Source organism: Phalangium opilio, unplaced genomic scaffold, assembly GCF_054372755.1.
Source record: "Phalangium opilio isolate 3A_F unplaced genomic scaffold, DU_Popi_V2 ptg000390l_1, whole genome shotgun sequence".
In the NCBI taxonomy this organism is placed as follows: Eukaryota; Metazoa; Arthropoda; class Arachnida; order Opiliones; family Phalangiidae; genus Phalangium; species Phalangium opilio.
Window position 1 is genome coordinate 883,830 of NW_028324234.1, and position 25,971 is coordinate 909,800.

At 41.3% G+C, this 25,971-nt stretch overlaps 1 protein-coding gene across 1 annotated transcript; it reads left to right on the forward strand.

Annotated features, from left to right (window-relative positions):
* Nucleotides 1-21,479: 21,479 nt before the first annotated feature.
* Nucleotides 21,480-22,627, forward strand: LOC149594158 (uncharacterized). Its single transcript, XM_089861271.1, has one exon. The coding sequence runs from the start codon at nucleotides 21,527-21,529 to the stop codon at nucleotides 22,625-22,627; it is 1,101 nt and encodes a 366-aa protein (XP_089717397.1). The 5' UTR covers nucleotides 21,480-21,526.
* The last annotated feature ends 3,344 nt before the right edge of the window (nucleotides 22,628-25,971 follow it).

The window sequence follows — 25,971 nt, forward strand, 5'->3', positions numbered from 1 at the left end:
ATACTCAATACAAAGCTGTTTCCAGTCCAGACAACAAGAAAGAGGAAGACAGAACTATTCAAAATGAAGTTGCAACTCTGTCCACTATTCTCTCTAAGAATTCCTCATCAAAAATCTACCTCCGTACTGCCTGGGCAAAGATATATCATGATGGAAAAGAAGAAATCGTACGATGTTTGTTGGATGACGGAAGCCATCGTACATATGTATCATCTGATATATGCCAAAAGTTAAACCTGCCCATCATTGGAAGGGAATCGTTGAACTTGACAGTGTTTGAAGGAAAGAATAAAAGAATTGAGCGTCCAAAGGTACAATTGTCTCTAAGAAGCCTGTTTGACACTCGAAGCATAACCGTAGAAGCCATAGTATCACCAAAACTAAGCGGAAGTATCCCAGGAGTTCCGAGACAAGACTTAATGAAATTATCTGATGAAAGGGGATGGAAACTAGCCGATACACCACCCCACGATGGACTCTCAAGTTCCGAGGAAATTACATTGTTATTGGGAGCAGATTACTATTGGAAGGTATCTAGCGGCGTCACCGAAAGAATTAGTTCATCTCTCATGGCACATGACACCATCCTTGGTTGGACAATTCATGGAAAGGATGAAGAATTGCAAGATGACGAGTCCTCAATAGGCTCTTACAATGTATGCGTTTTTCACGTGATGAGTTACCATGAACGAAACGAAGAGGAACTAATATCTGAAAGTCTGAAAGCATTTTGGAAATTGGATGCACTGGGAATCGTCGACAAAAATGATGACCAATTGATGAATGAAAAAGCCATACAAAAGGATTTCGACTCTAAGATTTGCTACGATGGAAAGCGTTACACAGTTTGTCTCCCTTGGAAGGATGAAAGAAAACTTTCAAACAATAACTATCAACAAGCAAAAATTAGATTTCAAGGCCAATTAAGAAAATTCAGGAAGAATCCAGAGTTATTCAACAGATATGCTGAAGTCTTCGAAACATACTTGAAAAATGGAATAATCGAAGAGGTGAACATGGGAAGCGAATCTAAGACGACATTTTATCTGCCGCACAGAGAAGTAATTAATGAAGAAAGAAGCTCTACGAAGCTTAGAATCGTCTTCGACGGATCCTCCCATGCTTTAAATTCGCCGTCATTAAACGATTGCCTTAATTCAGGACCAGCACTCAACATGGACCTACTTGGTCTACTGATCAAATTTCGGAAGAATAAATATGGATTTACGGCCGATATTGAGAAGGCATTTTTGCAAGTGGGGTTATCAGAGAGCGATCGTGATGTAACAAGATTTCTTTGGATAAAGGATAGAACACTAGATCCAGATAAATTGCAATATCAAGTTTACAGAATGACACGAGTTTTGTTTGGCCTAACATCAAGCCCATACTTACTGGCAGCTACAATTCGCTACCATATCGAAAAATTCAAGCATGAACAACCAGAAATTTACAAATTGTTGCGAGATTTCCTGTACTTCGATGATCTTGTGGGTGGAGCAGAAGACGAAAATAAAGCTTTTGAATTGTTCAATGGAGCGAAGACGATGTTGGCAAAAGCTGGAATGCCATTACGAAAGTTCCAATCGAACTCAACTTGGTTGAATAAAAGGTTGTCTGAAGATCCAAGTGAATACAAATCTGTCAAAGACACCGGCAAGATATCAAACACGCTGCTAAAGGTTTTGGGAATCGCTTGGTGCCCGGAATCAGACATGTTATGTTTCGAAGTCTCCAAACTCCTGGACTTTCTCAGCAACAAGACAAATACAAAGCGTTTCATCTTGAAAGCCTCAGCTCGCGTATTCGATCCCATCGGGTTCATTTCACCTTTCACCGTCCGAATTAAATGTTTGTATCAAGAGCTATGGAAGAGGGGAACTGACTGGGATAAAGAAATCGATTCCGATTTGGAAGAAATTTGGAACAAGTGGTGTCTGGAGTTACCACTCGTGTCCCAACTAGAAATTCCAAGGTACTATGGTGAAAATAACGAACATCTACAATTGCACTGCTTCACGGATGCAAGCGAAAAGGCTTATGGAGCAGCGGTTTACATTTGGTCTATGGGAGAAAACAATATTCCAACTGTCTTACTACTGGCATCAAAAAGTCGTGTCTCACCTCTGAAAAAGCTTACGATTCCGAAATTGGAATTAATGGGAGCAGTCATTGGGGCCAGATTAATGAAAACCATCAAAACCAATTTCGAAGAAGAAAAGCCGTCTATACATTTCTGGAGTGATAACCAATCTGTTATTTCATGGATTCGAAGCAATGCCAGAGAGTGGAAACCCTTCATAGAAAACAGAGTGAGTGAAATTCAGGAGCTCACGGAACCCGAGCAATGGAGATATGTACCAACTAAACAAAATCCAGCTGATTTCCTCACACGGGGTCAAACCGTATCTGAACTTCAATCAAATGAAATGTGGTGGACAGGACCAGATTTTTTGAAAGGACATAAATCAGGATGGCCAATTCAACCCGAAAGGTATACCAGAACGAGCGAAGCGGACACGGAGAAAAGACCAAAATATACGAATTCCATTGTCCTATACACAAGCGAAGTTTCAAACGAAGGATTGGAACCCATTTTGAAACTAGAAGATTACAGCAACTTCTCAAGAGTAATAAGGACGACCGCTTGGATTTTGCGAGTACATTTCAATTGTAAAAATCCAATCAACAAGAAAAAAGGTGAATTGACCACAGATGAGATTAATCTAAGCGAAAATTATTGGATCAAGTTCACACAACAAGAAGCATTCCCGCGAGAAATTAAAGCCCTCAAGGAGAAGCGAGAAATCCCACCTGGTTCAAAACTTTTAGAGTTGAAGCCATATTTAGATGAAGACGGATTATGCCGAATGGGAGGACGACTGGGTTTCGCAGACCTTAAGTTGGATGAAAGACATCCCATAATACTACCAGAAGAACACAGATTTACTCAATTCATCATCAAGAACCACCATGAAAAGGTTATGCACATGGGTGTAACTTCTACACTCGCGAGTCTAAGAGGACGATTTTGGATTCCGCGTGGACGACAGATTATCAAAAAACAATTAGCTAGTTGTCTGCTCTGTAAAAGACTGAAGAAACTATCGTATCATCCAGAGACCGCACCATTACCTCCAGAACGCGTTAACGCGAGTTCACCTTTCGAGACAACGGGAGTAGATTTTGCAGGCCCAGTATATACAGGGTGTTTCTGAAAAGTCCATCACAAATTAAGGGGCGTGTTTATGGGACCAAACTGAGCGGAAAGTACCAAAGAACATGGGGTGTACAACATTTTGTTACGGAGATATGGCCTTCCAAACATTCGCCCCTAAAACAAGGAAATATCCAAAAATGAGGAGTAACACTTAAGACCGACTAACCAGCTTGTTTAAAATTACTAGACAATTTCAATAGCCTTTAATCGAACAATTGATTTCTACCTTTACTAATCAGAAGCGTATAAATGAGTAGAAGTATGCCTACGGTGGTAATGTAAAATTAATCCCAAGTGACATGATGTTTCAAGATCTTCCCAGCACCAAGTAAAATGGTTCTGATTGAAGGGACTTTTATTAGCACAGCGTAAACAACGTTATTTTCAGGAATTAGTCCAAATGTCCACGGGCGGCATTACAAAAACGAGGCAGTCTTTCGAATGATACTTGGACATGTTGGAAGATCCCTGGCTTGTTCCTGCTATCTCAAACCGTAAAAAGCTACGCAAATCTTCATCATCACGGACAACACTCTTGTACGTTAGGTATGACCTTGAGAAAACCTAAAAGGACATCTCGAATGTATTTGAAAAACCCATCTCCAATTAAGGGGCGTGTTGTTTGTTTCCAACAGAGTAAACTCGCCCAGAGAACAATTACAATGCAGAGCCACGTTTCGGCGTTAATGGCCCACAAAGGTGGTCCCAAAAACAAGAACAAACTTTAATTTGTTTCGTTCAGTAAGTGTTTCATGTGTCATAGATAAAACGCCATGATTAATGCACGAAGAAAATGAATTTATTGACAAGTTTTAACATTTAATTGCAACTAGTTACAAAAATTGTTCAAAGTGTTCACCACCCGCGTTAAGGCACACATTAGCACGTCTTACAAATGATTCCCTTACACGTTGAAAAATGCCTGGAGTTTCGCGAATTGTTTGACAGCCGTGAATTATTCGTCGACGTAGCTCTTCAACATCGGGCACTTCAGTCTGATAAACTAAGTCTTTCAGGTGGCCCCAAAGAAAGAAATCACAAGGGTTCAGATCGGGTGATCGAGCAGGCCACTCCACAGGTCCACCTCGACCTAACCACCGCAAAGGGAAGGTCGCGTTAAGATAATTTCGGACCGCGATGCTGAAATGTGGTGGTGCACCATCGTGCATGAACCACATTCTGTTTACCAAACCTAAGGGTACGTCTTCGAGTAGTTCCGGTAAATCGTCCCGTAAGAACTGCAAGTAAGCCACACCGTTTAACCTGGGCTCTAGGAAATATGGCCCAATTAAATTGTCACCCACAATACCACACCACACGTTTAAACTGAATTGTACTTGGTGACTTCTAACGCAAGTTGCGTGGGGGTTTAGCTGGGACCATTGATGTTTATTATGTAAGTTAATAATACCATCCCGTGAAAAGTTAGCTTCGTCAGTAACCAACAAATCCCGTGGGAAATCGATATCGTTTACTTTAGCCAGAAACCACTGACAAAACGCCGTGCGTCGTGGGTAGTCCGCTGGATTCAAACCTTGAACTTTTTGAACATGGAAAGGATGAAACCGGTGGCTTCTGAGGATTTTCCACACGAGCGTGTGGTTTACGCCTAATCGGCGACCAACTTGGCGGGTACTTGATTCAGGCTCGTCCTCGAAAATGGTGAGAACTTCGTCTTCTACGGCCTCTGGGATGGCTCTCGCTCTAGGTTGAGGTCCAGCCGGTTGGATTCGTCCATCTTGCCTCAAACGTCTGTCCACAGCCTCGAACGTCAGTCGATTTGGTAGTCGCCTCTGCGGAAATCTTTCCTGATACAAGCGTACAGCTGCAGCGGCATTCCCCTCGGCTAGTCCATACATTAGGTGCATATCCGCATATTCGGCATTTGTGAAGAAAGGCATTGTAACAGACTTCGTTGAATTATGAGTTTAATAAAACAAACACATGTACGTGAAACCTCTTTTATTCCTTTCTTAAAAAACATAGTGCTCTGTTTTAGTGCTCTGTTTTTTAAGAATAGGCGAAGTTCTCACTATTTTCGAGGACGATCCAAAAACAAGCAGCCGCCAATTGGTTTGCTGATTAAGAAAAAACCACACGCAACTTGCGTTAGAATTCACAAAGTACAATTCAGCTTAAACGTGTGGTGTAGTATTGTGGGTGACAATTTAATTGGGCCATATTTCCTAGAGCCCAGGTTAAACGGTGTGGCTTACTTGTAGTTCTTACGGGACGATTTACCAGAACTACTCGAAGACGTACCCTTAGGTTTAATAAACAGAATGTGGTTCATGCACGATGGTGCACCACCACATTTCAGCATCGCGGTCCGAAAACTTGTCAATAACATTTTCTTCGTGCATTAATCATGGCGTTTTATCTATGACACATGAAACACTTACTGAACGAAACAAATTAAAGTTTGTTCTTGTTTTTGGGACCACCTTTGTGGGCCATTAACGCCGAAACGTGGCTCTGCATTGTAATTGTTCTCTGGGCGAGTTTACTCTGTTGGAAACAAACAACACGCCCCTTAATTGGAGATGGGTTTTTCAAATACATTCGAGATGTCCTTTTAGGTTTTCTCAAGGTCATACCTAACGTACAAGAGTGTTGTCCGTGATGATGAAGATTTGCGTAGCTTTTTACGGTTTGAGATAACAGGAACAAGCCAGGGATCTTCCAACATGTCCAAGTATCATTCGAAAGACTGCCTCGTTTTTGTAATGCCGCCCGTGGACATTTGGACTAATTCCTGAAAATAACGTTGTTTACGCTGTGCTAATAAAAGTCCCTTCAATCAGAACCATTTTACTTGGTGCTGGGAAGATCTTGAAACATCATGTCACTTGGGATTAATTTTACATTACCACCGTAGGCATACTTCTACTCATTTATACGCTTCTGATTAGTAAAGGTAGAAATCAATTGTTCGATTAAAGGCTATTGAAATTGTCTAGTAATTTTAAACAAGCTGGTTAGTCGGTCTTAAGTGTTACTCCTCATTTTTGGATATTTCCTTGTTTTAGGGGCGAATGTTTGGAAGGCCATATCTCCGTAACAAAATGTTGTACACCCCATGTTCTTTGGTACTTTCCGCTCAGTTTGGTCCCATAAACACGCCCCTTAATTTGTGATGGACTTTTCAGAAACACCCTGTATAAGGTGTTATGATGAGAAAGAGAGGAAGTACGTACCATCAAAAACAAAAAGTTATATCGCGCTATTCACCTGCGCTACAACTAGAGCCGTTCATCTCGAACTTGTGTCAAATTTAAGCGCCGAAAATTTTATACTCGCGTTAAAACGGTTCGTGGGTCGTCGCGGTGTTAGCAGACTTTTTCTGTCGGACAATGCAAAAACTTTCCAAAGAACTCAGAAGGAATTATCGAAATTATGGAGCACTGTTCTGACTCCGGAAACAAAACAGTATTTTGGAAAGAATAAGATTGTTTGGAAATTTATAGTGGATTATGCTCCCTGGTGGGGAGGTATGTGGGAAAGAATGGTGCGAACGGTGAAAGATTGTTTAACAAGACGGCCCAAGGGCTCGTAATAGTAGCCATATCGTACGAGTGAATAGCCCCTCTATACCCTACCCTAATGAGTGGATAACCCCTCTATACCTTACCCTAATGAGTGAATAGCGCTATCTTTTTCAATGCTTAAATGATCTACCGTGCATAAAATCAGAGTGAATAGCCCCTCGATTCCCTACTCTCTAAACAGTGATTAAATTATAACCGTATAAATTTACTTATGGTTTAATTCTAATATTCCGGCGAATCGAAGAACAGATAGTTTTTAGTGATAATCCCCTCGATGAGCTTACAACATAGACTTATGCCGAATTTGCCGATGCACACTTATCGCATCTTATAAATTTCTAACAAGGACTTATGCCCAGAAACTTTTGAAAGAGAAAGTTTAGTTATAGTGATTACGCATTTTAGTGATTATCCCCTCGAATTACCTTTAGTAATGCTAAATGATCAAACGCATAACGCTCATTTAGCACTATGTTAGCTCTATCTAAACCCACATTTGAATTAACCGCCAAAACGTTCCAGTCAAACATAACATAGATGACGATAGCTACTGAACGAGAACGAAACACATGAGCGCGGTAGGAAACGGGGAAAATCGTTATCTATTTAATTAGCACATACATAAAAAGAAAATAAATATAAAAACCCCAAACATACAAATTCATAAGTATCCGACCCCACAGATAAAAATTCAAAAGTATCCGACCCCACAGATTATGAGGTACCCCACCCCACATCACCCCGACATTTTAGAGATAAAAATAGATAATAAAAAACTCGAGGTTTCTATCAAGTCTCTATGGTTTAGTGGTTAGAATGTTTGTCTACTGTGCCAGCGTCCCGGGTTCGAATCCCGGGTCTGACCTGAAAAAATTTTAATTGAAATTAAATCTCTAACCGAGCCCAGTAACCCCTATGGGTGGGTTGTGGTAATATAAAGTTCCTTTTAAGCTAAAATCTGACGATAACGAAGCGACAACCCCGGCCACTACTACTACTACTACTACTACTACTACTACTACTACTACTACTACTACTACGGACGGCTCGGGTCAAACTAAGAGCCTATCGTATACTACGATATGGCTAAAAAGGGTACTAGGCAGAGCGTTATTGTCTTATGAAGAACTAGAAACTATTCTCATAGAAGTCGAATCCGTAGTGAATTCGCGGCCTATTACTTTCACTAGCAACGACAGTAACGAATCTTCGCCCCTAACACCTTCGCACTTTCTTATTGGAAAAAGACTTGATACCCTTCCTCCGAGAAAATTTAAGATGAGTGAAATAGAATTACATAGGCCCGACTTGAGTAAAAGATGGAAACACCGCCAAGAACTTTTAAATAGGTTCTGGGTGCGATGGCGAAAGGAATACCTATTGGAATTAAGGACTGCCCAAAAAGTAAAGAGCATAAAATCAGGTTCCCCCTTAATCAACGAAAACGATGTAGTTTTGGTACGGGATGATAAATTACCACGACACCTTTGGAAAGTGGGGCGTATCTTGGAACTCCACTCAGGACGAGATGGAATTAGTCGGTCAGCTACCATAAAAACGAATCAAAAAATAATTAAGCGTCCATTACAATTGCTATATCCTCTTGAAGTTTAAAAAAAAAATAACTAAATTAATTGATTAAATTTTATTAAAAAAAAATGTGATTTCTTTGAACTCTCATTTTTGAGGGGAATGTAACGAAATATTAGACCAAAATTTTAGACATAGCAAAAAATATATTTTAATTGTCGTGTTAAAGATTATATTGTGTAAAAAATAAGAATGAGAATAAGGAATTTTAAAAAAAAGTAGACTATTGATAAGCATTTTCTTTTTTTATTATAGTTAACATTTTAGATCTAAGCGGGGAATGCTTATCAGTTGTACCGAATTTGTTAAACGAGACAGTCACTGTACTTAACAGTAGCATTAAAAATAAATTGTTGATTTTTAACTGTTAATAATGGTTTTCCGCTTGTGTTGATTTCAATCCGCCAAACATAAATAGATTTCAGTTGTTAGACTTTCTAAGTGTTCGATTAGAAAAAATAACATTACTATAATTTCTTAAGTATAGCTGTTGAAACATCTTATCTGTTCTTAGCTTATCAACAATTAACAACTACTGCTCTACGATTCATGTAGTAGGTAAACACTTAATACCTATTAATTATAACTTTACTTGACCAAAAATTTGACATTTTCTCTTCTCGTATTGAGAATATACGATAAATTGATCAGTACTACTTCAATTTTAACAATATATTTCGAAAGCTACACAAATAGAGACTACTTCTAATGTAACAGGTTGTCGCCTTTTTGCTAGGTGTGGTTATATAACCAGACCTAGCTTGATGATTTGTGTGTGTGTGGGTGTGTCTGAATGTATGTGGCCGTTATACCATGAATTTATTTATTAACATGAATATATATCTGCATTGACTAGTTAAACTACATATTCAGGGATGGGAGGGGCTTAGTTTGAGTGACGTCAGAGGATTTCTGTCGGTTTGTTTTTAAAGCTAAAGCTCTTGTCACGCGGAAGGCTAATTATGCTTGTAAATTGATCAACTACCGCATTAATTTAACTCCAACAGCAGAGAAAACCCAGCATCATCAATTCTCACGATTTAAAATGTTAGTAGTTTACTTTCAACCGTTACATCAATTTTCTTAATGGCCAAGGCTTAGCACTTTACCAACAGTTTTCAGTTTCAGATTAGGAAAAACATTGCAGGCACTTAATATAATTTCCTCTAAAAGATCACTATCACTTTCGGACATCGTGTTGAGATATTTATTCACGTATTGGCGATCATTTTTAATATTCAGTGGACGCAGTTTGGTAAACCTAACCGAAAATTGTATCCCTCATACAATTTTGTTAAACTGGTCGTCTGCTGTTCGAATTTCCAGGTGTCTCGATTTTGATTGGCTACCGCGATGACGTTAAACGCGTATGTAATAGAAGGGTCCCTCCCATCCCTGAATAACATGATAGAAAGGCTAATGATACACATATATATTCATGTTAATAAATAAATTCATGGTTATACGCCATGAACAAGTGTGGCTAGAAACCGATTAAGACAAAATCCGTTCTTGTAAATATCACTCTGGTATTGTTTATAAAGTCGGTTTAACATTAAGCCTTGGCTAAAAAATATTCCGAACCACTACAGACAAATTTAACGGGACATTTGGCGACAAATTGCGGTCGGTAGACGAGTGAGGGCGCGTGCTACGCATTGCCATTTGATAACGCGGGTTTAACACGGCTTTGCCTGTCCTTGGGTTAGGTGGTCTGAGGTTTAACAGAGTTTTAAGCCCTTTCCCATGCATGCAATCAGATATAAGTATGGGTTCTCTGGCCTATTAAAGATTCCAAGAATTTGATCAATAAATCTATGTATCCCTGCTCAACTTCATACTCCGTAGGTGGCAATTGAAAACATTCTAGTTATGTTAACATCTTCTGGTCGAAAGTATTTGACCAGAAACGTGTAGTAAGCGTAGAATGTGGGCGGTGCCAGTTGATAACTAGTATTGTACTCTTTGTTGTAAAGAATATCCTCCCAAGTACTAACCAAGTTATATCTCAAATCCGCATTCTAAAATTAGATGATTTAATAATTCACAAAAATATTTTTATCTATATAAATCAAAGTCCTGACTGATAACCAACGCCCAGCCCAAACTACTTGCCCTAGAAGGCTGAAAATTTGCAGGAACGTTACTCATAAGTAGAAGGCGCGTATTAAAAATGATTTCCCAATCCGCCGCCCAGAAATGTAAAAAATCTTCTCTATGCAACAAAGTTCGCGCGTTTCAACCGATTTCACAAGTATTTAGTATGTTCTAAGTTCAACTAGCTAATTGGACCAAGTCATCTTGCGACTTATTGCCACTTATCTAACGCCTTTACAATGCATAGAGGGGTGGTGCTGGCTAGCCCCTATGCCACAGCTAACCGACAGCGCCCTATACTAACTATTACCGTTAACCTCTGCAAGTTTTGATGGAAAGGAGAAACCGGGTTAGACCGCGGAGGAAAACTCCTTTGACAAGCGGGGAGAGAACTTGCAAACTCTACGCAGAAGGATTTCTTCCCACCTTAACCTATACACGTGCTGAATGGTCTTTTGGGTTCGATTTGGTGCCATCTTTTTAAATGGCGGCCAAAAACCTTTAAACCCTTCTTTTTGGAATAATGTCCCCAAAAGTAATCTGACGGGCAACGCCGAGTGCCGTCGCTCCTAGGGTGCTACAAAAATATTGGGCATCAGTAAAATCTACTCATTCTGTATACTATTTTGATGGGATTTCTTATTACACGCGAGCGGAAAAACTGAACTTCGAAGTAAGTTATGCGAATTTTTATGGCAAACCTAAGTTTTATTCAAAACTTTCTTTGCCAAAATTTGGAAATGGTATGGTAAATTACCATTGTAAAAATACGTTATGACCTCAATCGGTAATCAGTGAGCCGACTCGCATCTTTAAGAGAGACTTTTTTATTAGCCACATTGTAGTATAAGATAGGCTATTAGTTTGACTTGAGCCGTAATAGTAGTAGTTGTTGTGGCCCGAGTTTTTGCTTCGTTCTCGTCATATTTTAGCTTAAAAGGACCTCTATAATACATTGACCTTCCAACTGGGGTCGATTAGTGATTTTATTTTAAATAATATTTTTTCACATCGCACCCGGTATTTGAACCCGGTTCGCTGGGCAGCAGTAAGACACCCTAACACCAGGGAGGAGGAATGTTGTAAAGGAGTGGCTGAAGGTATTACGGAGAGGTCTCCATTTAGCGGTCTGGAGAGAGAGATCTACCCGAGGACGACTAGTAGCTACTACGCATCAGCGGTGCGCAAGTACGTCATCACTGACGTTAGAGAGAGAAAAAACCAAGTTTCAAATTTCTAAGCCTAACGACTCGCGCCGTCGCGACTCACGCGAGAGTAAATTTTAGCGGCCGACGGTCCGGAGAAAAAAATCGCGCATGCGCCTGAAAAAAAAAGATCCTCGGTTAGGTCTCAGAGCTCTAACCCGGAATCTGCGAGAATTCTCTCTCTTTTTACAACGTGCGTAGACCACTCCTTTACAACATTCCTCCTCCCTGCTAACACCGCACCTTAGAGACTCGGTAGGAAGTCCGAGTTTTCATCCTTTAGTTTATCTCTAAAGTGTCGGGGGTCTTCATATTTATTTTCTTTTTATTTAAGCGCTAATTAAATAGATGACGATGTAGCTACTATTTTGGCCCAGCCCTTGGGTCAACTTGTTTATTTAAAACTAGCTGTTATCCGCGGCGTCGCTCGCGAGTAATAAGAACTTTCATCAAAATGATATAAAGAATGGGTAGATTTTACTGATGACTAATATTTTGGTAACACCCTTGGAGCGGATTGCACTCAGCGTTGCCCGTCAGCCCGTCGGGACATATTTTGTTACTTTTCATGTGGGCATTATTCCAAGGATTTTAAACTTCTGTCCGCCATTTAAAAAGATGGCAACAAATCGAACCCAAAAGACCATTCAGCCCGTCTATATTTTAAATTAAACCAGTGTACTGTAAATTTGAGAAATCGGTTGAAACGCGCGGGCTTTGTTGCATAGAGAAGTTTTTTTACATTTCTAGGCTCCATTTATTAAGATGCAGCATTTTGGAAAAATCTTTCTTAATACGCGCTTACTAGTTATGGGTATCGCTCGAGGGGTCGGACGTTTAGGAAAAAGTGTACGGGATTTCGAAATCCAATTTGATTTCGTCGGATTTCGTTTGATTTCGTCGGATTTCGTTTGATTTCGTCGGATTTCATTTGATTTCATCGGATTTCGTTTGATTTCGTCGGATTTTGTTTGATTTCAGAATTCGATAAAATCCAATGGATTTCATCGAATTTTGAGATTTTTCCCGTGATTCCGTCGGATTTTGTGATTTCTTTTGATTTTGGATTTCGTGAATTTTGTAATAGATTTCACGATTTCTTTACTGATTTTGCTTCTGATTTCGTGATTTCTTTGTTGATTTCGTGATTTCTTTGTTGATTTCGTGATTTCTTTGTTGATTTTGTGATTTCTTTACTGATTTTATGATTTCTTTACTGATTTTGTGATTTCGTTGCTGATTTCGGATTGTTTATTTGATTTCGAAATCAGCATTGATTTCGGATTTCTTAAATTGGATTTCACGGGTAGCGTACGGGATTTCATGAATGACGGACCCCTCGGTATCGCTCCTGCAAATTTTCAGCCTACTAGGGCAAGCGCTTTGGGCTGAGCGTTGGTTATCAGTCAGTCAGTCCTTTGATTTATATAGATATCGATTGCATTTTTACTTACGAGATCTCTACGGTCGGGAATCAACTGAAGCTTATTTCTAAAATTCGACGAAATTAAAATGAGATAAATTATATAATTATAGTACTTGTAGTTACGTTTTGAATTTGGTTAGAAATTCCGTTGAAAGAGCGAGATGGGATGGAGCGGAGGATAAGTTGAATTCGCCCGTTTTTGCGATAATGTGTGACTGGAAGTGGAGAAATTTTTAATTTAAATCATAAAAGTAATCGCTGAATTTTATTTCTCTAGTGTGTTTTCGAAACTATCAATATTTCCAGAGAATATATTTGAAATCTTACCCTTGTCAGTGCCATCCTAAGGGTAACGTTCGAGAATAACATGATGCAAAGACTTGCTAGATAACTCGTTATTATTTGGAAAACTCAGACGCTTTAAGAAAATTTAGTCTTTAGAAGACTGCGAGTATTCTAAATTTAGGAGAAGTTCGCCGGCGCTTGCTTTCGATGGACACTCGAATACCAAATGTCATTTAAGACTATGAGTTTCGCACAAAGACGATCGTTATTTCATTTTAAAGAGACTCAACATTTACCAAATGAACTGCACTAAAACGATAGCTTTTAGACAAAGCTTACGTGTAGTTTAGAGAATGCTCCGGGGTATTGAGACACAATGTTAAATGGCGTAATAATGAAAGTAGTCCATATCAAGTGCGCTTGAAACGGCACGATTATAGATTGCTATTAACGTTACTATTTTCAGAAATTTCAACAAACACGCGATCTGACTTTAATCTTCTCGACTTACCACAAAATGCAGGGAAAATTAGAATTTGTTTGTTCTCGAAAAACATGAGATTAACGTTGAGCCCAATAATAATGTTCACATCAACGCATTTTTATTAGCAGTTTAGCACAGAAATCAACACTTTACATTAAAAGCCTCTCGTGTATTGACGATTAATTAATTGTGTTTGTCAAATTTGACCCGTGATGATTATTTCTAACTATATTAAGAACATTGTTACTATATTTATTTTTTGCAACATCAGAGACTTTTGCAATTATTATTAGCTATTAATACTAAAATATTAACATTGATCAATTTTTAAAGATTTACTAAACATCTACAAAATGTATTCGTAAATGTTAAAAATTTGTTCCTTGGTAAAATATTCATTAAAAACAGCTACTTCATGGATTTTCTATTTTTTAATTTTTAATTGGTGTCTATTTACAAATAAGATTTTAAAGTACTATCATAAAATCCGTGTGATTTCTTACAAGTTTTTAATTGTACTTAATATAAATGGTTATACGTGAATCATGTATGGTGCTTTACTACGAATCTATGACCTACTTCAATCACTTCATGATAAGCTCTCTCCAGTTTGTAACCAGTGAGAAACTTATGGGATGAACATATCATTTATGAACTTGTGGTGAATGTTAATAACAACAATTAAAGTTACTTAAGTTCGTAGTACGAGGTGTAAAATTTTATCATCTTAGTTATAGGCCTCAATCAACTATCATAGTTACCATAATTACCATAATTACCCCTGATATGTAAACAGGCCCGTCGGGACTAATGTAAACGACATGTTCATCCGCGACCTATGCGACGCAGCGCTGCCTTTTTTGTCACAACTTTTTTTAGCCAATGGGAGATGTTTCCCAGAAGTTTGACTCTGAAGCTCGGTAAGAAGATGAATTTATTAGTGTCTCAGTAAGACTTCTGAGTAAGTGGACGTAGGGTCTGCTACTCTAGTGATGTTTAGGGCTGTGAGTCCACGTGTACTTTATCATGTATATAAAAAAAGAATCACAAAACTCCGAATGGCCTTGACTGTTCCCAAATTCTCAGCCCCCATCCCTTCCCCCGATGCTATGCTAGAGAGAACTTGGTTTGAACAGTGTGAGGCGGGCGTTTTCCGGTCCCTCTAGAGATCCAGCGTTCATTTTCAGCCAATAGCTGTTTCTCTCCCAATAGGGCAAATTTTGGCGTACGAGTCGCACCTAAACCGAAGGTCTGAGAAAAGGCATCGCGAGGTGGCGAATGTGACGCCCTTCTTCAGAATTGCTTCACAAGAGAGGGGAATCCCAAACCCTTCTTTTCGATACTTTTTAGGCTAATTTAATGGACTTCAGGTCTAAGCTACAAATGTTAATGTTAATGATTACTCTTAATTGACCTAAACATAATCTAATATAGTTTCTTCCTAATGAATTAAACTATGAGCTGTCTCTACATTCCAAGGCTTAGTGATTTAACACAAATTATCATGATATTACAATAGATAAATAGTAAAACATTAGCATACATGTTACAATCGTGCCAATGTTTGTTATACCATATTGTAGTGTTTGGTGATGATTAGTTGATTAAATAAAGACACATTATCGCAGAACGTAGGAAAACATTTATTGCGTAGTTCGCTCCGCGAATCTCTCTTAGCTCTATATTTGGACTAGCCTAGATGGCGTTACAAACAATGTAAGTTGTGGCGGCAAATATAACAGATAGAAAACAAATAATAAAAGATAGAACATAACATCTCCCTTTTCTTTAGAAAAATGTACATAACGTTTATAAGAACTAAATCTCATCGATGAGGCGTTTCGGAGCAAATCGATGAGAGCGAAGATTATACCGGGGTTGAGGTTGAGGTACCGGTGGGTTATCTTCGTTAGGCACTGACGGTGAGGTAGCAACTGCTAATGCTTCCGTTTGGAGGTGCGGTGGTGTGTTAGTGAGATCAGAATTATCACATGGTATGAGAGGTGTGTGAGTTGGTAACAGTTTATAGTACGACGCGTTTCGTGTGACTGATTGTCCATTCCGTTCTGCGGTTATCATTGATCCTTTGATTGCTGTGATGGAATAGGGTTCAGGGTCAAAATACGGTGACATTTTGTTGGTGCGAGACGCTTTAACTAGAACTTGGTCGTGCAGCTTGAATTGATGGGGTCGTGCGTTCTTTTTGATATCATGATAAACCTTCATTTTGGTTTTCTCGCAACGATCGGAATCGGCAACCTTCATTGAGCGAGGTGTAGGTTGACCTGGGGATGGTAGTTTTGTTCGTAGAGAACGTCCAAACATGAGCTCTGATGGTGGTACTCCGGTCGTGCTGTGAGGGGTATTGCGATAGTTGAACAGGAAACGTTGGAGTTCATCGCGCCAATCGGTGCCTGCAACATCAGCAGCACGGATCGTTTTGTTAAGTGAGGCCATGAATCTTTCGGCCGTGCCATTGGCTTGAGGCCAATATGGTGTGATCTTTCGATGGTGTTCTCCAAGTATTGACAAATAATCAGCGAATACGTGCGAGTTGAACGGCGGGCCGTTATCCGTTTTAATAACATCTGGTAACCCGAATATGGCGAATATTCTAGACAGAATCTTGACGTTGGCTTCCGCCGAGGTAGACGATACAATTTCTGCTAGAGGATAACGAGAATGTTCATCCATTATGACGAGTAGGTAATGTCCTTTAAAAGGACCTAGATGATCCAATGCAATTTGTGACCAAGGTTTGGCTGGAAGTGTGGTCATTTGTAGTGGTTCCTTCACGGAGTGTGGAACAGAAGACAAACAAGGTACACAAGCTCGAATCACTTGCTCCACTAGTACATCCATTCTCGGAAACCATACTTTCGTACGAAGAAGTTGCTTGGTTTTAACCAGGCCAAGGTGTCCTTCGTGGGCTATCGCGATGACGCGGTTCTGTAGAGCGTGTGGTATATAAATACGATGATGTTTTAAGAGTATGCCGTCCACGACAGCGAGTTCCGATTTGATGGATTCAAAAACCTTTAAGTGGTCGCTGCGATCGGCATCAATAGATGAGCTTCGCCATTGGTTGGTACTAAGACAGTGGATTACTGCTTGAACGAGTTTATCTTCATTGGAAGCTGCTTTGATTTCTTCGTAAGTTACTGCCTTTGGTACTGCGTGATGAGCGATATGACGAATGTGAGCTTCGGTCGTTACGGACAAACACTTGTTTGGTTCTGACGTGTTTCGCGCTGGATGTCGCGACAGATAGTCTGCAGGATTGAATTTTCCTGGTTGGAATTCTAACTTCATGTCATATGGTGCAAGGCGGAGATTCCATCGTTCGATTCTTGCAGATGTTCTTGCCTTGGGATTTCCCAGTAATGTTAGCAGTGGTGAGTGATCAGCAATGACGGTGAACTGAGATCCATAGATGTACAAGTGATAGTGCTCGCAACTCCAAACAACGGCTAACGCTTCCCTTTCAGTTTGCGAGTAACGAGTTTCCACATCTGTTAGAGCTTTGCTAGCAAAAGCGATAATGTGGATTGTGTCTTTATCCTTTTGCGTCAAAATAGCTCCGAGCCCGGTCGGACTAGCATCAACGTAAATGGTTGTGCATTTGGTTGGGTCAAAATATGACAGAATCGAGGCATTGGCAAGATGTTGACGTAAGACGTGTAAGGCAGTGTCCTGTTCGTCGGTCCAATTCCAGGTTGCTTCTTTTTTCGTGAGTTGGCGCAAAGGACGTGTAACATCTGAGAAGTTGGGTATGAAACGAGAACAATACGTTGCCAAACCCAAGAGACTACGGATCTGTGTCAATGGTTTGAAGTGACTGGATTTTCGACTGATGGACGGAAACACCATACCGTCCGAAAACATGACCATAAAAGTCTATTTCCGACTGGCGGAAAGCGCATTTTTCTGAGTTAAGCGTGACCGTCCGTGATCTATGTGATATTAAAAGCACTTAACCGCAAGCAACTAATAAAACGTTTTGTAAAACTGAAAAATATTGACCAGCATATTTCGCAAACGGAAAACGTTAAAGCATTGAAAAAATTTGTCACACTTAAAAAAGGAAAACAAATTTCTATGTCGACGCACATAACCTTTATTTAGTAATAAATCGGTCCAACTATCCCCGCTAAAAACCTTTAAATAGGGGGAAAGCTTAGCTCAGTGCTGTACAAGGGATACATTAAAAATATTCTAGCATGATGAACGCTATTTTCATAACTTGAATTCATATTAATTTCCTTTTCAACACAAGCGTTTAAAAAATACCTATAGACCGCCAATTATTTTTTAAAATCGGAAAAATAAAGTGGACTTCTACTATTATATTCACAACCCAACACTTTGTATGGAACAACTTGTTTCCTTCCACGCTCTTCTCCCTCAAACCTTTCCCCATTGGCTACTAGCCTACCACTTACTTCCGTTTGCTTCGCCCACTTATTAAAAATTTCTTTCGCGCCAAAATCACTCCTCTGGTTTAGTTCACAAATTCGCCCCTGCGTTTCGCATAAACCGTTTCCTCTTCAGTGCTAGGAGACAATGCTGATGCACGGCGATGTTATATCGTCCAGTACTTCTAGGGAGCTGTAATATGATCGGACGCATTGTTGAATATGTGCGTGACTGGAAACAGAACTTCTGGCCAGCCCCACGGGTACACAGACGCAGCCTGTAGATTATACGGAGCCAGAACCTACGGGAGACGTAGATATTAGTGAGGCCTTTGACATTTCAGAGCTTCTTCAAGGAGTCGCTCAATTGAAGTCAGGCAAGGCCGCAGGTCCTGACCACATCTATACAGAACCGCTGAAGGCCCTTGGGCCTAAGGCAAATCTCGCTCTTGTTACCATCATGAATAATCAAAGGACCCAACATATAGTACCCGCAACATGGCTGCATTCCCGAGTGTCTTTAGTTTACAAAGGCAACTCAAAAGAAGAAACGGACCTAGCTTCTTACCGCCCTATCGCCGTATCATCTATTATGTACAAACTGTACGCCATCATGCTTAAAAACCGGCCTAGCCCGTTTCTGGAATGTGGCAACCGCCTACACATGGCACAGGGTGGTTTTCGCAATGGTCGACGTCTCGGTGATTGTCTATTTGTTATAACCCAACTGATCGACATAGCACAGCGTTCGCGTTCTCCGCTAGAAGTAGTGTTCCTGGACATACAAAAGGCGTACGATTCTGTTGACAGGAATAGGCTATGGTCCCTACTCAATGAAAAAGGGGTTCCCACTGCTTTTACCGCCGAACTACAACGTTTATATACAGGGTGTACCTATGAATATATCTTAAATAATTGCAACACACCTCCAATTCCGAGCCACGTTGGTCTTCGACAGGGATGCCCTCTTTCACCGGTTCTCTTTCTCGTGTATATCGATATACTGGCCGTCCACCTATTATTATTATTGTTGCTGAGGAGGGTACGCGCCCTAGCACCGATGCCAAAGGCATATTGTGCATCCTCGTATTCAGGCCTTGAATAGGCCCGTAGCTACAGCGTAGCGAAGAATTCGCTCCACCGTAATAGAGGAGACCCTTGAGGGCTCCACAGTGTGTGAATCAAAATGTTCTAGTCTAAGCGAGGCGAAGCAGTCGCACTCGCAAAGTACGTGAGCGGATGTTTCATCCTTCTCCCGCCACGACCTGCAGAGAGGGTCGTCAGCAAAACCCATCAGATGGAGGTGTCTATTAAGCCGACAGTGTCCGGTCAGAAGACCGGTGGCCAGCCTAATACCCCATCTGCTGAGCGAAATTAGGTCTCTAGCGCGAGACCTGCAGGGACCATTGACTAACTGGTTTGTCTGTCTCTGGCCCTCCATGTTATGCCAGAGCTGGTTTTGTATGACAGTCAACCTGTCATGCAGACTCCGTTTGACGTGCCCGTAGGGGATGGGGACGGCCGGCTCCGGCCCCAAGAGCTTGGCCTCCGAGCCCCTTTTCGCAAAACTATCGTCTTGCTCATTGCCATAATACCCGCTATGCCCTGGCACCCAATACAACAGAACCCTGTTGCAGGACGCCAGTCGTGCTAGCAGATCAAGGCAGCTGCGCACCAGTTGAGAGGTAATCTCACACTGGTTCAGCGCATTCAAGGTGGCCTGACTGTCAGAGTAAATTCTCACAGTCCGTCCGGTATACCCTTTGTTAATACAGTAATCTGCGCAATAACAGATCGCGGCAATTTCCGCCTGGAACACACTAGCAAAGGTGCCCAGGCATGCAGAAAAACCGACCCTTGTGGTTTGGCAGTAATAGCCGGCGCCAGCGCCGGAGTCAGTCTTAGAACCATCGGTGAACCCAGGAGCAGATGACAAAGGAGTCTCGGACGCTAGCTTCCATAATGTAGAGGGCAATGGGATCGGCGAACGTCACGGTTATTAACCAAAATCATTACGCCAGTGCCACCTCTCGTAGGAAATTTGAGCATTATTTTCATACCAATAGCGTTGCTGCAGAGTCTCGAAAGGAGATCTGGGAAATCGCGTCTGGAGCCTCTCTTTAAAAATACGTATCGTCTGCTTATAATTAGCCTAGGCTTAACGAGTATTAGAGTTAAAAAATGGATTTCAACGACTTTTTAATCTTTTTTTTTAGACTAAAATTGATAATGAAAAGCCCAGCGGGTAACGTATGTACACTATTAAAAAACTAAAATGTGTTTCAGTGCCAAATTTTTCTAAATTTCTTCTTGAATTAAATGATAGCTACAAGAGGTTGGGAAAAGAAATCACTCACGTATTTTTTAAAACCCAAAAAGTAAGAGACAGTGATTTCGTTTCCAACCTCTTGTAGCCGTCAATTAATTCCTACCCTTAAGGTCACAAAATGTAGTCTTATCTTTTATCTTAATACCAACGATTACAGCTGTTTGAATAATGTAATTATATTGTGTATATTTATGTCGCGATCGGGTAAGTAGCCACCCGTTAGTCCGTTATTACAAAAATAAATTCCCAGCAGACTTTGGTGCCAGATATAATCCACCAAAAGCATCGTCTGCTATAATGTCTGATAGCGCCTCTATGGCAAACGATACCGCTACAGCTGTGACGTACGCGGGTCCCATTGCCCTCTATATTGTGGAAGCTAGCGTCCGAGACTCCTTTGTCATCTGCTCCTGGTGAACCAAATAGTTTCACCTCCAGTGCCAAGAGGCAGCAGGTTAGTCCACTCGGCCCGACTGGGAAAGTGGATGCTGAATGGCTTAGTGAAGTCAAAACTGGTAACGGTTTTGTCAGAGCACATCGTAAGCGACGGCTCGAGTGCGGCGTACTCCCGGAAGAGCTTCGTATGACTGTAATCCCAGAGTCTTGGGACCCAACAGCCATTAATGTGGAGCCTGTAGGCCCCCATGATAGCCTCCTCCTCAATAAAAAGATGAAGTGGAAGCATGTCAAGGAGCACCTCCAGGGAAGCAGTTGGGGTTGATCTCATGGCCCCCGTAACACCGATGCAGGCAAGCCTTTGAAGCTTGCGCAGGGCAGCCTGAACCGTCTTAAGCCGGACCCTTGTCCACCAGACAAGTGCCCCGTAGGATAATATGGGTCTGATGATTCCAGTATAGAGCCAGTGTACACCTAAGTTCCCTAAACAGTTGCGCCACTCTCCCGGCGGTAGGTACTGGCGATGCAGTAATGATTTCATGTATATTATACGCCGACGACATTGTGCGCTTTGAAAACACCACAAGAGAGATACAATCACTACTAGACGTGTGTAGCGAGTATGCCAATGATATGGGCCTTAAATTCAGCCCGGAGAAGTCAAACTCCTTGGCCTATCATCGAGCTGCACCACCACCCAGATACCGTCTCGGGGAGTTCATCATCCCAGAAGTCACAACCTATACGTACCTGGGGGTCAGCCTTACCAATATAGACGGCTATCTATCCAGCGCCGCTTCTGACCTCGCAAAGAGATGTAATCGTCTTCGTTGGGCCGTTAGAAATCTAGCGAACGGCTCCTACAACCAGTATACGGTCGGCAGAACTTTATGGAAGGCGGTGGCAGTTCCTGCGCTCACGCACGGGAATGACGTATTGTGCTTCCCTACTACCCTGATATCCACCCTGGATAGAACACAGAACATGGTTGGCCGCACTGCTCTAAACGCTGGTCCGATGGCGGCTTATGCCGCAATACAAGGTGAAATGGGCTGGAGCACCATGGAGGCCAGGGAGGCTAAATCGAAGCTAAGGTACTTAGGTCGCCTAAAGTTCTTGCCGCCAACGCACTTAGCGAAGCAAGTATACGAATCGATTCGCGCTAATGGCCTGACCACGGCCTGGACCCTACGCGTTGCAAATCTAGACCGGAAGTTTGGCAGGGGTACGATACGTGGTAGCGCTACATCGTATAACGAGTGGGAACATATAGTAGACGGGGAGACGAGGGAACACGCACTAAGGATTTGGAAGGAGGCAGTCGCGAAAAAGACCAGTCTACGTCACTATAGCGCTAAACCAAACCCGGCCCCAGAACGTTTCTACGACGGTTCGCACGCCAGTGGCCTCCTATTTCAAGCAAGGTCGGGTTCCCTACTCACTGGGATACGACAAGCTGAGATAGGAGATTGCCCATCCATTTGTCGCTTATGTGGACAGGCCGAGGAAGACACGGAGCATGTCCTATTAGAGTGCCCGGCGACTATTTCCGGCCCGGACGTATTAGCATGGCGGTCACTAAACCGCGGTAAATCCAAAGTCGATATACTTGGTCTCAATGGTACACCCTAGAGCTATCAAGTGGCTAGTCGAAGCCTTTCTGTGTGGTGGGCCAAAAAGCAAGCTTGGCGAAGGGATAACCCGCAGGAACAAAACGCTGGTTTTGACGGATGGGTGTTCTTTCGTCCGTAAGACCACAAGTCTAACTTTAAAACCCGAACATATGCCTCCGTTCCATTTGGATATTTTTAATTTTTTAAAGTCTACAATAGCAGTGTTCCTAATTTTATCTTATATAATTTGTAATATTTTGCACTTGTCTTTTTTAAATATTTTGCTGAGCTCCTCTGATTTTTAGGGAAGCCGCCCCGTTTTAAAGGGGTGTACTATGTACAGCTATCATAATAAACCTATAAACCTATAAACCTATGTCGCTTTACCTCCAATCTATGACCTACTTCAATTACTTCATGACAAGCTCCAGTTTTTAACCAGTGACCAACTTATGGAAGGAACATACCTTATGAATTTATGCTAAAGGAAATGGTACAACAAGTTGGGAAACCAAAATAAACCTCTCCGAGTCGAGACGCAATTAAGAGGTTTTCCATAAATAATTAATTAAATATAATTGATATTAATTATTTTAATCACCAGTGATTTACCTTAATTCTAGTTAAATCGTTTTAAGAAACTTTATTCCTAAAATGATTTTAAACGTAACTATTGTTGACGTTTGAATGTTGACTGGTCAATTCACGCATTGGCCCGGGCCGAGCAGAGCTTGGTCAATGCATGAAACGGGCCGGACCGACCTTGGTCAATGCATGCAACGGGCTGGCCCGGGCCTGGTCAAATAATGCAAAGGAGCCGGGCCGAGCTTGGTCAATGCTTGTAATGGGCCGGGCCGAGGTTGGTAAATTCATATAAAAGGGCTGGCCCGGACCTGGTCAAATCATCCAAAGGAGCCGGGCCGAGCTTGGTCATTGCTTGTAACGGGCCGGGCCGAGCTTGGTCATTGCTTGTGACGGGCCGGGCCGAGCTTGGTCAATTCATGTAACGGGCCGGGCCGAGCTTGGTCAATTCATGTAACGGGCCGGGCCGAGCTTGGTCAATTCATGTAACAGGCCGGGACGAGCTTGGTCAATTCATCCCCAGTAGCACAAGCCTTCCGCATAACAGTCGGTTAAAGGTCGAATAGTCGGTTTACGGTCCAGTCAGCTGTACCATGCTTATTCCGACACTATTCCGACTCATGAAGCCGACTACTTCTTTAAGTTGGCAATGCCGACATCTATCTGACAGTTGGAACAGAGATGGTTTAAAGTAGGCTTGCCTACCATCTAGAAAATTCCAACTTATTTTTTGCCAATTGATTACCGACTCTCTCGCGCTAGTCGGTATTGTGACGTTTAAGAAGAGTAAAATTAAAAGCAAAGTTGTGCTTAGGCCGTTTAGTAACCGACATTTATCCGACAGTTGGAACTGAGATGGTTTAAAGTAGGCTTGCCTACCGTCTAGAAAATTCCAACACATTTTTTGCCAATTGATTACCAACTCCCTCGCGCTAGTCGTTATTGTGACGTTTAAGAAGAGTAAAATTAAAAGCAAAGTTATTCTTAGGCCGTTTAGTAACCGACATTTATCCGACAGTTGGAACTGTGGTGGTTTGAAGTAGGCTTGCCTACCGTCCAAAACATGTAACCCATTTTTGCCAATTGATTACCAACTCCTTCCCGCTAGTCGGTATGGTCACGTTTTAAAAGAGTAAAATGAAACCATGCACGTCATCATCGAAGAGGGCGCTGCTAGTGCGAAAGCAAGTTAGCCTTTCCAGTTTCTCTGACGCGGCTGAGTCGTTAGAATGTTTAAACGAGATTTTTGTGGTCGAAAATGATTAGTTATAGGCTTGCTAGCTTTTAATTTCATCGCTAAGGTTCTTTGTCACACTAAATAAACTAGAAACGTCTTCGCTTGTCAGGTAAGGTTTGCATTTTGTTATTGAATTATCAATTTATCTTAGAGCCAGTTTTATGCACTTGCCTTTGCTTTTTTACCTAGCTTCTCATCTGCTGGGAACCACACCCTAGAAAGTGAAACCAAAACTTAAACGTTTATGTAAACCTTCAGTTTCTTTGATTGAATATAAAAGAAGCAAGTGTTTTGGGGCGCTTGGAGTTCAAAAACCTTATATATTAAGTATTTTAAAGATTTTTGGTTGTGAAAATATTACTGAATTCCAAAATAGATCTCAATTTGTTTTAATTTGAGAATTTTTATGCGGTTTCAAACATTTTAAGAGAAAAATGTGTCAAGTAATACCCTTTAGAATTGTATGTTTTTCTTTTCCTTAAAAAATCTGTAAGTGTATATTTTTCATTAAGATTTTTGTAATTTAAGAGATAGTAATTGGCCACATCGAAGATATTAACAATGAATATTAATAAATGCTTTAATTGATGTAAATATTATACTCGCCCTGAAAAATTTTACTTTTTGTTAAAACCAATTAGCTAGGCAGCTAATATTTTCATTCGACTAGTCGTGTCATATAGAATACATTGTTTAATATTTGAAATTGTTATAATTGACCTGCATGTTACTTGAAACATTCAAAGTACAAATTCTTAAGTGATGTTCGTTGAAAATGTATTAAAGAAATTTCAATACTAGGTATCAGTATTCTTTACTATAAGCGAATGAAGCCTCGAGTTAAGGCTTGATCGTCGCAAAACCGTCGGGCCTCGAGTTAAGGTTTGATCGTCGCAAAAGCGTCGGACCTCTTGCTGACATGCCGTTAAGTCGACTCTCAAACGTGTTGGATGAGGGTCGTATTTCATTCGTGTCGTAACAGTCGGTAAACCAGTGGGCCGTAGTCCCACCGGGCGGACATTTCGACTCTCAAACCCTTACTCTACCAGCCCTTTACCGACGATTTACCGTTCCTATGCTAAAAAGCCGCGAAATCGTCGGATTGAGCGCGGCTTTAGGTAGGCATAATGACGCCGACATATAGTCGGCCAACAGTCGTTTTATAGTAGCCTCAAAACAGTAGGAAAACCGGCGGGCCATCGTCCCTCCAGGCGGACATTTCGACTTTCAAACCATTACTCTCCCGACTTATTAGTGACTTTTTACCAACTCGTCGGTAACACACAAAGCCGACCATGTAGGCCCTACGTCGGCAGTGCTACTGGGGATGTAACAGGCCGGGACGAGTTTGGTCAATTCATGTAACGGGCCAGGCCGAGTTTGATCAATGCATGTAACGGGCCGGGCCGAGCTTGGTCAATGCAAGTAACGGACCTGGCCGGGTTTCGGACTTTATCAAATGTTAAAAATCGGGCCTGAAAAATCGGGCAGTGCAGGTCTCTCATTTGAATGACATTGTCGTTGCTGCAAATTCATACCCCGTA

Coding starts and splice junctions, on each gene's coding strand:
- LOC149594158 (XM_089861271.1), top strand. CDS start 21,527: ATGATTTCATGTATATTATACGCCGACGACATTGTGCGCTTTGAAAAC.